Source organism: Telopea speciosissima, chromosome 9, assembly GCF_018873765.1.
Source record: "Telopea speciosissima isolate NSW1024214 ecotype Mountain lineage chromosome 9, Tspe_v1, whole genome shotgun sequence".
Classification (NCBI taxonomy): Eukaryota; Viridiplantae; Streptophyta; class Magnoliopsida; order Proteales; family Proteaceae; genus Telopea; species Telopea speciosissima.
The window spans coordinates 22,037,132-22,052,272 of record NC_057924.1 but is presented as its reverse complement, the minus strand read 5'-3'; the positions used below and the strand labels follow the sequence as shown (position 1 = coordinate 22,052,272).

Here is a 15,141-nt window from a genome sequence, read left to right as displayed (position 1 = left end):
CACCAGCCAGATAGGTAGTGAAGCTCAAAATAACCAACAAAGACAAGATAAATAACCAGACAAATCCATAGGCAGTTGAAGTAGCCCACCATAGAGGAATAAGTAAGTGAAATAGGGTATAAATTGAAGAAACCAAGCCAACAGAATGAACTTTAATTTTTACTAAAAAAAACCTGATGAATGATGGTAAATAATGGGCTAAATACTCCTCTGATGTTTATAAAACTCTCCTAAAAAATCAGCAATAGTGGACTGCCCTAACCCTTAAATCGATTATAGCCAGGGTTTTGTAAAAAACCCTGTAAGTGAATATCGATTGTAGGGAAGGGGGCTTCAACAAAAATAAGGATGACTTGTCAAAGGTACAGGCTTATTATAATATAGGCTGACCTCAACTGCTGGAATGGATCTCCAGTTCGAATGACCAATCTTCTTGATAATTGAGACTTGATCTTCATGTGGGAGAAATACCCAAAATCGCTGAAAAAGAGGGCAGCAGCTATCTTGTGTAGTAGACCTTCTTCAAGCCATAAATAGTTGAAGTAAAATGTCCTTCTTGATGGTAGAAACACCAACAAAAAACCCCAATAGCAGCAAACAACCCTAATCCTAAAATCGATATGGATCAGGGTTTTGAAAAAAACCCTAAAAAGGAGGATCGATTGGGGTTAGGGGTCTTCAAACACTTGGAAAGAGGCATATACTGAGGTCGAGTGGTCTCTGTAGGTGGAGTAATCATTCCTCAAAAAGGCAGCAAGAACTCAAACATATAACCCTAATGTCGATTTGAGTTAGGATTTTAACAGGGAACCATAAAAGGCAGGATGAGAAGATTTTGCTTTAAGAACAGATCCAGCCATCAGATTGTGTTCAAACTGAGGTCGATTAGGGCTTGAAATAGTTGGGAAATATCCCTAAAATATTGACTGCATTTGACAAAGGAAACCCCAACATCGATTGGAGTCAGGGTTTTGAAAAACCCTGACAAGGTGAAATCGATTTGGGGATCTAGACTGGAAAAAAATAACAATTGATGGAGATAAAGAGAAAGGGAAGTTAGGTTTAGAAATATGGTAGAATAGGATGGAAAAAGGTTGCATAGGGTGTTCCTAAATTAGAGGATTAGATTTATAGAGATCTGATCTCAAAGAAGGGGAACTCCAAATCGCAGATGAGGCTTCCAGCAGGGTTTTTTAATAAAAAATGATAGAAGAGAAAGGGGGGCAGCACTAAATCATCGATATTATGTTTACCTCATTAGTGTTGCCCCTATTTTTAGGCTGAAAAGGGAGAAGAACAGAAACAGGAAAAAACGAGAAAAGGGAGAAGAGGAGGAGAGATCGATTGGAGGAAAAGAAGGGAGAAAATAGGGTTTTTCTCTCTAACCTAGATCAGACCAGCTCTGCTACCATGTTGGTGGAATCGTGGGTTAGAGAGAGGAAGTGAAATAATAGAATGACTTGTATTAATGATAGAAAGGCCCCTCTATTTATAATAGAGGGGAAGTTATAAATAATAAAAGCTAGGCGATATGGGACTAAAACCCACATATCCGACATAAGCTAATAAAACTTAATAACATAAAAGTAACCCCAAAGGACCAGAATACCCCCATGGTATTCTGGTGTACATTATTCTAACAGAGGGCTTCTGTTTAAGGTCTAAATCGGATCGTCGACGTCAAGAGCATGTTGAAGAACAAGCTCTCGACGTCGACGCAGGGTCGTAAACATTGATAACCATCATTTCGGTGTTGAAAACCCTTTGCTATGCACCCTTATATTGCTTGACTTGGGTTTAGATCGAGTCTGATTGGACTCAACTTTATTACTCCATTAAGTTCACAAAAAATAATCAAAAATCATATTTTCCAATTTATAATTCTAAATCAAATAATTCAGAAGGAATTTAACCAATTTTACGAACTAACTCTCTAAGGATATTTTGACTAGGGGTGTAAACAGATCGGATTCGGCTAAGATGTACTACTATCTGAATTCGAATCCATTTACTGAATGGCATATATGAATTCGATCCGATATCCGATGAAATTTTAAACACTATTACCATATTTGAATCCGGGAGTTTATCAGATATTCGGATATTATCTGATCCGATAAACCAAAATTCCATCTCTTCTATGAGAAAAGTAAGCTGAAGAAAATCGTTGGAAACCACTCCCACCTATTCGTCCGCTACCCCAATCCCAACCCCCACCACTGCCCTTTCGATCCCATCCTCGACCTCAGCCCTTGCATATGCAAACCACCCATTCCGCCCCAACCATCCCCCCCCCCCCCACATTTCCAACCCCTTTCTACCTCCTCTCCTCTAGCCCTGTTGATCTATTGGAGCTTCAACCGTTGATACATACCAGAAGCTCTTACCCTGTTGGTTTGTTGGAGCTTCAACCGTTGATGCATACCAGAAGCTCTGCTTTGAATCTTTGTCTAAAACTCTCATTCCCTCAGAAGTGAGAGAGATAAACCTTCCCTTTCTCAGACTAGGAGTAGATCGGTGTCGGAGCTTTGATCGCTGCAACATACAGGAAGCTCTCCCTTGAAAGAAACCTCAAAACTCTTGAAGTTGAAGCTTCAAGAAAAATAAATAGCCCTCCAGCGTTGAAATAAGCAAAGGATATTAATGGAAGGGACAACAGACAAGGATACTAATTTCCTAGAAACTTCTTTATGCCTTTATTCATTGTCTTTTTAATTTATTTTAATACCTTTACGTCAATGTTTCTTGCAAGCCCACGGGATGGCATTGTTGCCTTTATTAAAAGTGAAAAAAAGGTAAAGTTGTAAATGGAAAGTTAAACAGATCGGATATCCTATAAGAAATGGGGAACTATCTAAATCTGTATCTAATTAGTTATCAGACGGATATGGATAGTTTCCAAACGGATACGGATAGTAATTTTTCGAATACGGATAGCCCTAAACGGATATGAATGTGAATCGAATTTGGACTTTTGGTTATCCATTTACACCCCTAATTTTGACCATTTCTTAAAGTGTAATTCCAAATGATTCCAAGCTTCATGGAAGTCTCTTAGACCATGAATTGGACCTCTCCTACTACTGCAAAGCAACTATTCATTATTGCCCAACGTGTCTCCAAGGAGATCAAAAGAGATGTCTACAGGGTCTAGGCTGATTAACACCTTTGTAAATTTCTTATTTTTTCATAACCCTAATTTTATTGGACTACAGTGCCCCTTATCTTGTTTCTCCAATGTAGATAAAAGCTTTGATAAAATTGGAAAGTGGTTTGATGTGTGCACTTTTGGCTCAATTTTGACTTTGACCCAAATTGGATGGCATTAGCATACTTTTTTAGGTAAAGCCAATGGCAAAATTGGAATGTGGTTTGATGTCCGATTAACCTTTATTGAGTTACCACACTGGTTTATTAAGTAAAGGGAAAGGGTTCTTTGAACAAGCACATACTCTACACCCTCTTACATTGATTATTTTTATCATTCTTTTATTTCTTAAAAAAATAATTTAATAATCCCTTATGAGAAGGCACAATGTACGCCTTAGGCTCAGAGAGCCTTTTCCCTTAAGTAAATTAGTACTAATTATCAAGATATTGCATTATCACTGAACACAATCTTTCCCACCATTAGTACCCATCCTCATTTGTAACCTTTGCCACTTCACCACCGCCACCTCTGCGGCCTCCACCACCTCCTCTCCCTCCACAACCCCCACCATCCTTCCCCTCCCACCACCTCCCAAACCCCAACCTCCACCTCCTCCACCACCACTCTACCCTCATCCCCATTCCATCTGTAACCTTTACCTACACCCCTCCACTTCCTCCCCCACTACCCCCTTTTCCATCCTCACCCCTACCATCACCATCACCATCCCCCTCCACCTTGTGTCAAGTTTTGCAATGATGGGACAATGATTATTTTTTTCCCTCACCTAAATATGGGTCTTCATTGGGCATCGAATGAGTTATAAAAGTACTCTTTTACTCATCTCTTCTCTTGTTCAATTCAGTGCAATATTCTTACTTAGAATGAGAAATTAAAAAGGTTTACACAATCTTTTAACAAACTGTGAGGTTCCAAAAAAAATTTCCCTTTTAATACAATAAATGTGAGAGAATGTCTATTAAGCTATTGACACTTTTTTTGGGTAAACAAGCTATTGGCACTTTTTTGTTTTTTGGGTAAACTATTGGCACTTTAGTCAATGCAAAAAAAATGCATGTCTTGTCCCCCTCCCCCCCCCCCCCCCAAAAAAAAAAAAAAACCCCTATCAATATCGATGATTAGAAGGTTTATACTATTTAAATTGTTTCCATCACTGTAGTCATCCATTTTTGGCTTACTTTGAAAAAATAGGGACATTGTAAAGTGACTTCTTCCAAACTGACCAACCACCTCCATCCTTTAGACTATCACGTTTGATTAAGACCTCTCATTCTAGTTTAGCCGTACAAACCATATTAATACTCTTCGAAGGATTAATGATACCTGACTCTTTTATTCAGTAAATTTTTTTCTTACCAAAAAAAAAAAAGGAATTGATACCGAAGTTCCCCTTCTTAATAAGCTTGCAAAACTTGTTATGGTTAACAAAAGAAAAATGTTTTGCTTATGATCAAAGGAATTTCCTCTTAAAGCTATTCGAAGTGGATTATATCATGTTAGAATCGGACAACATGGAGGTCATCCAGTATCTTTAGGACCTTAATAGATCAGTTCCCCTTGCAATTCTCCCAATTATCTCAGATGTCGATTCCTTGCTTCTCACTTACTTGTACTTTCGCTTTTCTCCCTAGAGAGACCAATGTTTTGGCTGACTTTCTAGCTAGGAAGGCCTTGCCTATGCAGTATACGACTGAATGACCAAATTCCACTTTGTGGCTTTCGAAATCTTGTATTCCTCGAGCCATGTGTTCAACTGCTTCAGATGAATAGAATCCTTTTCATAAAAAAATAAAATAAAAAGTGAATTACAATTGTTTACCAAGATACCATACTATATACTAAGTAAATTCAAAACGGTTTAAAACAAAGAGAATAATGAACATAACACTACCTCTACCACCACCAACACTATTCATCCCATTTATAACCTCCATCGCTTCCCCCTCCACCTCCTCCCCCTTCCTCTGCCTTCATCACCCCTCTTCCTCTCCCTCTTCCTCCACCACTAGTGCTAACGTTGCCACCTCTCCAACCCCAACCACTTCCACTTCCGTGTCCTCCACCTCTTGTCAAGTTTTAGAATGATGGGACAAGGATTACGTTTTTGACTTGACTTAAACACGAGCCTTCATTTGGTGTTAATTTTTAGTGCATTTTTTTGACGTGAAATGAAACTAAAAATGGGTTATACAGCCTTTTGGCACCACCTACGTAATGGACGATACACACTCTCTCTCTTTTTCATCACATGTGATATGGATTTTTGTCCAAGATTGCTAAAGATTTCTAGAATCCTTCCTTTATGAAAGCTATGTATTATAATATTTCTTTCTCTTTAAATCCTGGTGAACTCTCTCATTTATTGTAATTGTTATGTATACTCCCATTGGAGAATCAATGAAATCAAGGGAAACAAATTACACTTTGATACTGCGGTACCACAAAAGTTTTCCATTTTTATTGTGACAGATGTAAGAAAATGTCTATTTCACTATTGATACTTTACAATGTCCATCACGCTATTGATTCTTTAGTTCGTGCAAAATGCCAGTCTTATGACTCTTGACCGCTAAATAAAAAACCAAGAAAGTACCGTGAGATGATTGACACCTCTACCCACTGGGTAGAAACCATGCGATCTAGTAGTGATTTTTTGCTAAAAAAAAAATGGAGGAGAAGGTTTTTTATATTTTGTACAAGGAAAAAAATTTACATGCTACTATCAATTAGTGGTTTAAAAAAAGTATCAATTCATGTAGATATACTATATTTTTCAATTAAATTAAAAAAATGGAACATATGTAGGACCTCAATTGAAGGGCATTAAAAAAACATAAAAAGAACATTGGAAAGAGACTTCTTCCAAACGGACCAAACTACTTCCACCTATCGACTGTAAGGGCTGATTTTTTTATTTTTTATTTATAGAGTATTAGGGTTGATTTCTTCCATTATACTTTGGCCGTACAAACCATATTATAAAATGGGTCATGAGCATGGTTTGTAATCTCGGATCGAATCAGCTAATATAGTCCGGATTAGATGGATTGGTACCGATCAGAGATTAGACCGATCTAACAAGGTATTCTTAGATCAACTGATCCTATATTTGTCATTTTTGGGGTATTTTGATCCTTTTTGTTTTTTTTAATATTTTTACCAATTCGTACCGATTTTTAATATTTTATTATATTTTTGATCGACCCAAACCCGATCTAGTAAACATTGAATTTTGATCATTGTTAACAGATTCAAGTCGATTTTGACTGATCTTAATTGGTATCAGATTGGTATCGGCCTTGACCGATCTGGAGTCCGATATCTGGATTACGAACTTTGATCATGAGAGGATTGATACCAAAGTTCCCTTTCTTGATAAGCTTGGAAAACTTATTCTATTAGTTAACAAATGTAAAAGCGTGTTTTTGCTTATTAAGGTCCAAAGGAATTTCATAAAGGGTAACAAGATATGACAGCTTCTTTTGGATTCTATCTTACAGTTTCTTAAAAAATTTGACTCAGTTCAATAGGCCTCTTGTAGAAATTCTGCATGGGGAATCTTATTAGAGTTTTTTTCCGATCACGAATTTGAATTTCCTTAATTTGTTGACAATTTTCTTTGAAACCATGGCCCATCTGTGAGTGATTTATGGAAAAATTGATCAATTGGCGGGAAAATTTCTTGAAGATCTTCTTCTTTTTCACCGAGATTCATGCAGTGGATTACAACCTTACAGAGTTACAGGTGAGAAACGATGGGCCCTTTTACTTCAAAATTACAGCTGCATCTGTCATTGTAGCTCAATGTTTTTCCTGTATCAACAAAAAAATCACTGATTAATGGTGGACAGATCTAATTTCTGTGGCATCAGTCAAGCAATGTCAGAGCTGGGTTTTTTTTTTTTTTTTTTTTGTTTTTAAGGTAACTATGCGTTAAGCTTCAACAACTTCGAATTTGTCTGATATTGCAGATTTTTTCTTGTTCTGGACCACTCTGAAGTACTATAACTCGGTCCACCTCTTTCCCTATCATTTTGGAATTGTGAAATCTCGCCGAAGCTGAACTTACCTGAGTTTCAATCTTCATTCTATGGAAACTTTCCTGAAATAGGAGAGATTGCGTGGCAGTTCGTGACGGGCGGTGACGCTATTGTTTGTCACAGAGTAGCAGTTCTCATGATATGGGGCGACGAGCGAAGCATGAATTGTAAATCGAGCAAGGCATGAATTGTAATGAGGATGGTCAGAAGATGATGACGAGGACGCTAACATAACGGAATACAAGAAAAAATTTCTCTCTCTCTCTCTCTTCCACCTCTCGGTTTGTGCTGCGGATTGGTCTTATTTATGGCTTCAGCTTCTGCGCCTTTCTTCCACGTTCCTTACGATTGTTCCCCGAGGAGGCTGAGGTTCAAGCTTAGGAATGGCGAACATGGCGGTTCCTCTTCTCATTCTTCCTCATCATCTTCTTCGCTGTGTTGTTCCTCCTTTGATCATCGTCGAGGTTTCTCTTCCAATTTCTGCAACTCTTCTGGTAATTCTGATTGCCCCTTTTATTCTATTTCTTAGGATAAACAGTTTTTTTTTTTTTGTAAAAATTCTAAATGGAGGAAATTTTGGATTAGAATTTAGAATTTGAAATTCTACTGTGTTGTTTGATTTTTGAGGCTTCGATTGTCTATGTATGTTGGCCAGTGGAAAACGAATCTAGATACACCGTAAATTGGGTCAAGCATTACTTCATAAACAGGGATTCACTTTCTATTCATGACTGATTAATGGTTCTATCTATTAATTGAGAGATCCTTGAGATCAAAATTTAATTCTAGTACATCGTTTGAGTCCTATGAGAATCTTAATTTTAAACATTATTGACCGACATTGTCCTCACTAAGGTAACTTGAACCGCTGCTTACTAGTATTCTTTGCAAAAACAACTTTGGTGGAAGGAGTTGCATTGTGCTTTCTGAAGGGATCTTTTAGTAGGAGTGTTGCATTCTATTTATAGAGTCCATTGTATTGCATGAAGTTATATCTTCAAGATGTGTCTATCTTTTCTATTCAATGCTCTGGCACTTGGGTCCAAACTGATATGGTCCTTTAAAGCTACCAGGCAAAGGACCATTAGCATTGAAGATTTGCATAAAATGAAGCCATATGTCATACAACAGGGTGTGATGGATTAGGTGTACAGCTTCTCCAAAATGATTGTTGCAAAGAGGACATCTATGGCTATTCAATTATTTGAATGCACCCTTCTGCTGCAGTCCAATCCAAGAGAAGAAAGTGACCCTAGAATGTACTTTTGCCTTTCCAAAAGTTTTTTAAGGGAAAATCAGTCACCTCGGAGAAGGAACATAGCTGAAAAGGATTTAGCCAAAAACTGATCACTACCGGTGACAGTCCAAAGCCACTAGTCATGAGTGTTAGAATTTATCTGTACACCAGAGAGCTTGTTTAGCAGACTAGAACCATATAAATTTCTGAACCATTTAAGGCTCCTCTAGAACAGGGAGTCCAGGTCCAGAGTATATGAGCAGTATCTTGATCATAATAGTCCATGATTCAGGCCAATTTTTTTTGAGCTTTCCGAAGTGCAGCTGGGTATTCTTGTTTGAAGGACTTACTACCACTCCAGGAGTCAATCTAAAACAGAGCTTTTTCATCCCACCCTACCAATTCTCAACTGACTGTCTTGATTAAAAGAGAGAAATTCCGTAACCGATTGGCATCATAACTATTGAGAATCTCTCTTAACTTTGGCTGTAATACACAATTTAATTTGATTTTCCGAGATGATGCTTGATAGAATAATCCCAAGCCACTACTAGCTTGTAGCACCTAATAACATGAATAGCTTTTATTACTGTATAAAACTACAAAATCCTGTTTAAGTTTTTTTTCCCCCCATCTTACTTTGCAGAAGGCAGTTAGACTTTGGCATACCCACTGATTTGCCCTCAATAGTTTGTTGTTGGACATTATCTGAAGTCCCTTTATGAAGAAATCTGAAACCTTCATGCAATATGGAGAACATTTTTGTTTTTGGGGAGGGGGCTGGTTGGGTAGGTAGAATATAGAACTTGTTGGACATTATTTTTCTGTAGTTAAAAAAGACCCACTTGGCGTAGAAAACCAGAAAACAATAATATATATATTTTTTTTGGGGGGGGGGGGGTAGTATTGAAAAAGTTCAATTATATTATTAGTTCTGAATAACTTTAGTCTTTGATATCTCTATAACTTGTACAATTAAGTTCAAATATTATTTATCGGTCTTTGTTTTCAACTTATATTCATAGTTAACTTGAACTATTAAAAAAAAGAAAACTGATGCACTTTTAGTAATAAGCTCCCATGTGTGAACCTACTTTGTTGTTCCACATATTTAATCTACTCTAGTGAAAGTAAAGTTGCATGAAAAAAGCATATGCTAATTAAGACCTTTGTATGTAATTTTAACGTGGATATGTGGTTGATAGTATGATATGTAGAGAAACTATGTATTGGCGTTAGATTCAAATCCACAATTTACGGTATCTTTGATGTTGCTTCAACAAATTCATTCACTTCCTTTTGATTTTATCTCCAACCTAGGGTCAAGAAGTGTTTCCCAATAAATTCTTAATGTAGTACTGTATTTGAAAGACTCAAAATAGTAGCCAATAGACAATAGCTTTAAATCAAAGGAAGGTTCAGGTTTGGGTGATTTCTGATAATGGAAAGATGGATGGGAATATAATGAATATCGAGTGTAGGAAATATAAGGGGAAAACTATGTTGAAAATTGCAGTCCAATCGGGTGGTTGGATAGGTATGAATGGGGTAGTCTTAGTAGTGGTAGGAATGAGGGTAAAGTAGCAAATGCAAGTACTGGTTTGGGTTTAGAAGGTCGAAATTAACTCACTGATTTCAAAGGTGTTGTATTCTGATTTCAGTAGGTTAATTAGGCTAAAAATCAGAATCGGATATGGGGTGGAACGTCTAGTTGCAGGCTTAATGGGGGAATAGGGGCACGATGGGAGTAAAGGAAATATCTTGAAATCTGACCACAGGAATTAGGTCAAATTTGAATCAAGTTCCATTCTAGGATTGACAAAGGTATGGTAGAAATCTTAGGAATCGAGTGGCTGGTTTGCTTAATCTAGAAAAACACTTAGTCATGGGTTCAAGAACTCGCCGAGATCTCGGTAATATCTCTCTTTTTGGAAAAAGCGAGACGAAATCATGGTCAAAACCATGGAAGAAAAACTCGATCGAAACCTGTCGAAACCACCAAGTTAACTTGGTTTCGCAGGTTTCTGAGATGAGTTGGAGGGGTATTTTATAAAATCCCTGGATTCGACCGGGTTTCAATGGTTTCAACCGGTTTCGACCATATTTTGGTGGTTTCGACACATATGCCCATCGAAACTAGGGGAAACTTGGCTCGAAACTAGGACAGACAGGTATTTATGCCAGTAACTGCTAGAAACCAGGACAGACACTTAGTTATGTCTAATATCATTTAAGTAAATGATTTTGTATTTGTATTTCATTTACTTAAGATATTATTCATAAATAAGCAAATACCCCCTATTTGAATCCAATAAAAATAGTTAAAAAATCAAATTCCAAAAGGAAATAAAGTCAACCCCCCAGTTCAAGAACAAAAACAGGATTTTCGACGGTAGGTGCAATTTTCAACTTTTCTCAAATCTAAAAATTCCATAAATCTTAATATGATAAAACATTTCAAAAAATCAAAAGTGCGGTAAAATATTCATTTGCTTTGATGTCTAAAAAAAATTTGCATTCAGAGCGATTTTGACAGCACTCGTGCACACCAAATTAAGTTTGATCGGTATATAACTCCTTCAATATAAATCAGATTTAAGCAATCTTGGACTTGTTGGAAAGCTATCAAAACAAAGCTTTCTAACAAATCCAAGATTGCTTAAATCTCATTTATATTGAAGGAGTTATGTTCCGGTCAAACCTTATTCGATACCATGTCCAAGAACAATATACAATATCAAACTTGGATCAAAACCACAAGTAATAATTTTATTGTTCTCGATGTCAAACTAACGCATGGATTGGGTTTAAAATGTAAAAAATAGGCAACACAACAAGAATTAGGGCAAAAAAACAATTTCTGGGCCTTGAAACCAAGGTTCGAGTTAGCCTGGAGAAAGTCCCAGGTTTCGACCAAGATATGGTTGAAACCGAGACGAACTCGGTTTCTGGCTGGTCGAAACCTAGTCGAAACCTGAGTTTTAGAACCTTGGTCGAAACACAAAATTACCCCAACTCGGTCGAAATTTCGGTTCGACCAAGATTTGGACCATACCATGTTATAAAGTGTGCCCAGATCTTGACTAAGACAGCCGAGATCTCGCCAAAACTCGACTGTCTCGACTGAGAGTGTGTGAAGTGTGCTTGTGAGCTCATTTTTTGAGGATTTTTTATGGAGAACTTGCCGGAGACAGTAATTAGTTTCAAAATCTTACAAACTTGCAAGATTTGTGAGAAATCATCTCGAGTTTGAAGAAATTTTGAAGGTAAACCATTTTTTCCCTAAATCTTTTTTTTTTCCAAAAAAAAAATTCAAATCTTGGTGAAATCATGTCAATTTAATATTTGTTACATAACTTTGGCCGATCTATGACTTGATGGAGTCTGATTTTTTTTTTTTTTTAAAAATTTCTACAAAAAAAAAAAATGAATTCTTTGAAAAAAATAGGATTAATAGTAATTGTTTCTATTACTAAATTATGTGTAGAGTAGGGTATTTTAGTACATCATCAGCTACCAACCTAGGGTCTGAACTGAAACTCCTATTTGGACTTTGTTTTTGCAAAATCTGATAGTGCCAATGTGTTTAAATGGCCTAAAATAGGCTGAGTACCAAGTTTCAGCCCTAAACTAGGTCTAAAACCCCACCAAAACCAGCCTCCTTCGAGTTCAAAAAAAAATAAAATTTACACCAACTTGCTGAGATCTCGCCAAGATCTCAGCCCAACTCTTTTTTTTTTGGATTGGCGAAACCTGTACCGAAACCAAGTTCTTGAACCTTGCACCTAGTATGCGATCTTCTAGAAGGGGATAGGTTCTAGTTGCAGAAAATTAAGTTCTTACTTACTTGTTAATGACTTTTACTGAAAATAGAAACAAGAATAATAGAAGCAGCAGTAGTAGATGAGCAAGAGTACAAGAACGATCCACTCGGGCTTCATACTGCAAGGTGTTAGTTGGATCAAACACCAACTCCTTCAACCTTGATAAAACGCAAGGCCAATCTTCAATGGAGAAGACAAGTTGCAGAGCAGCAGCTTCAATTTCTAAATTCTGGTGTGAGTTATAAGCCCCCACACGCATGGTTTTTATTTATAGGAAGTAAATCAATTTAGAGTTTGCCTAGGACAGTCCCTAGCCGGCTCCATAACATAACTCATCCACCACATGTGTGTGAATAGTGTGGACCTAGTTCTATTGCTTAAAACTTGAAATAAAAGTCGCTTAAATTGAACCACAACTTGGGCCAGAATTGGACCTGGTTCAATTAGTCTAAAACAAATAGAAAACATGAAATAAAACTAATTATAGAAAGCAATAAAAACAAAAGCAAAACAGCAACTAGTAGGCCACGGATTGGCCTACTCACTTGGACTTCTTCTTCCATGAGTAAGTCTTCAGATTGGCATCAATTCTCTCCCAAAGTTAAGTTCCTCTTTTTGTCCCCTACACATCTACTATTTTCTCTAGCATTTTGTGTTATATGTTACTGAAATGTTCCATTTGAAGTGAATATGTTGAAAGCAGTTTGAGTTGAAATTGAGTGGTTTTATGCAAGGACTGTAGTATGTTATGTGAAATCAAAGCCTAAAATAAATTACTAATGTCTAAACTCTTTGCAACTAAAATCAAAGCATCTCCTGGGGTTATAACTGTCAGGGTTATAATCTACTATTTTATTTCGTTCTATATGGAGTTCTCCATTATATCATGTTGTCAAACCTTTTCTCACACTACCTTGATCAATTTCCACTAAAAATTTTGAACTTTCATTGTTCTTTGCTAGTCATTAGTCGTCTTTGCATATGACGTAATCCTCGCAATTGACTTACCTGCTTCTTTCCTTCCCAAAATTCCCACAAACCCATTCTTTTCTATTTCAATCCTTTGTAATCTTCCTCTGCTTCGATGTCAGCCATAGTTCAAGATCTCGGAGAGATCTCGCTTTAACTTCCTTTTTAATTTTTGTAATTGTTTTTGTTGAGAATGGGCCCTTGTGCCATGGGGGTACAAGGGTAGTTTCGGTAATTTACCATGAATAGGGGGATTATCCCTATCTTGGTTTTCTTAGTTTGTTTCCACCGTTTTATGTTTTTTTTTTGTGGGGAATACACCGTTTTATGTTAGTTTCCTAGTTAGGGTTAGTTTCTTGGTTGTCAAGGAATGAGTTTCCTATTTTGATGTAATTGGTTATTATTATAAATACAAACAGTGGGAGAAGAACTCAGTGCATCGAGTTCTCTTCTTTTCTTCCCCATCTCTTCTTCTTTTATCGTTTCTTCTATGGTTTTTCCTTTTCTTCTCAGGATTTGTAACATGGTATCAGAGCTGATGGCTTGAATCGATCTGGGTCCAAAACGTTGCCGGTTTGAGAGTCGTTTAAAGGTCTCCGTTATGGTGAGTAGCCACAGATGTGGAATGATTCTCTTGGAGAAGATGTTTTTCGTTGTTGTTGTTTGAATCGAACCAGACTGCGGGTTTTAGTTTCTTGGTTGTCAAGGAATGAGTTTCCTATTTTGATGTAATTGGTTATTATTATAAATACAAACTGTGGGAGAAGAACTCAGTGCATCGAGTTCTCTTCTTTTCTTCCCCATCTCTTCTTCTTTTATCGTTTCTTCTCTGGTTTTTCCTTTTCTTCTCAGGATTTGTAACATGGTATCAGAGCTGATGGTTTGAATCGATCTGGGTTCAAAACGTTGCCGGTTTGAGAGTCGTTTAAAGGTCTCCGTTAGGGTGAGTAGCCACAGATGTGGAATGATTCTCTTGGAGAAGATGTTTTTCGTTGTTGTTGTTTGAATCGAACCAGACTGCTGGTTTATTGTCTTGTCCGTTACAGCAAAAATAAAAAAATAAAAATCCATAAACTGCTGCTATTGCTGTAGGTTGAGGACGAAGGTCTGTTTCTACCGCTGATGTTCCGCTGGGCTTTGTTTTTGTGCTTCGATTGCTTGCTACTGGGGTCGATTGTTGAAGCAAAATAGTCATTTGTGCTTCTAACAAATTTCTGAATGAGGTCCAATTCATCGATTGCGATTTGCTGCTGTCTCTTCTATACTGGCTCCTGCAGAACCGTTACTTGAGCCCTAGGTATCGTTGATTTGTTGGCCGCCACAGCTTTGTTGCTACTTCCATGCTTTCCGCCTCTACTATCTGCGTTCTCGCAAAGGAACGCTACAGATTTGCTGCATTTATGGTCTCTCGGTTGTGAACTATGTTGATCACCGTCTCTGTTGTTCCAACAAAGGGATTGAGTTTGGATTGCCTTGGGTATTATATCTCGTGGAGAAGAAATGTATTGTTCAATATAATGACAAGCATGTCCCCTATATCAATATATTGGCGTTATATTGTTTTGGCTGGTTGCGTGAGGAAGACATCCAATATCTCAAAGTGGGTTTCCTTTTTGGTTACTTTACTTTATTCCTAGAGTTTTATTCTTTAAGTTTCCTTTTATGCCCTTATCATCTTTTCTTCTCTACCTTTGTCCTTATTTTACTGCTCATTCCAACATTACCCTTTTGCCTTGGGTGTTATTTGCAATTAGATTTCATCTAAATTATCTACCCAAGAGCCACTTGAAAATTCTGATTAATTACCATATTGCCACTACTTCCTTGTACTTATGTTTTACCTCTGTTGGGTGGATCAATAATTGGGTTTAAGTCTGGGATTGCATTGGGATTGATGGA

At 37.2% G+C, this 15,141-nt stretch overlaps 1 protein-coding gene across 3 annotated transcripts in view; it reads left to right on the top strand.

The window, feature by feature from the left end:
- Nucleotides 1-15,141, top strand: part of LOC122639745 (putative lipase YDR444W) — a 40,797-nt gene that overhangs the window by 5,716 nt on the left and 19,940 nt on the right. For 2 of the 3 annotated variants that reach the window (XM_043832677.1, XM_043832676.1), the window contains exon 1: nucleotides 7,420-7,706. The exons of the other annotated variant lie outside the window; for it this stretch is intronic. In XM_043832677.1, coding sequence (XP_043688612.1) covers nucleotides 7,520-7,706 — 187 coding nt within the window. In that variant the 5' untranslated portion in view covers nucleotides 7,420-7,519. Of the gene's footprint in view, nucleotides 1-7,419; nucleotides 7,707-15,141 lie in introns of those variants that run through there. 3 annotated transcript variants of the gene reach the window in all.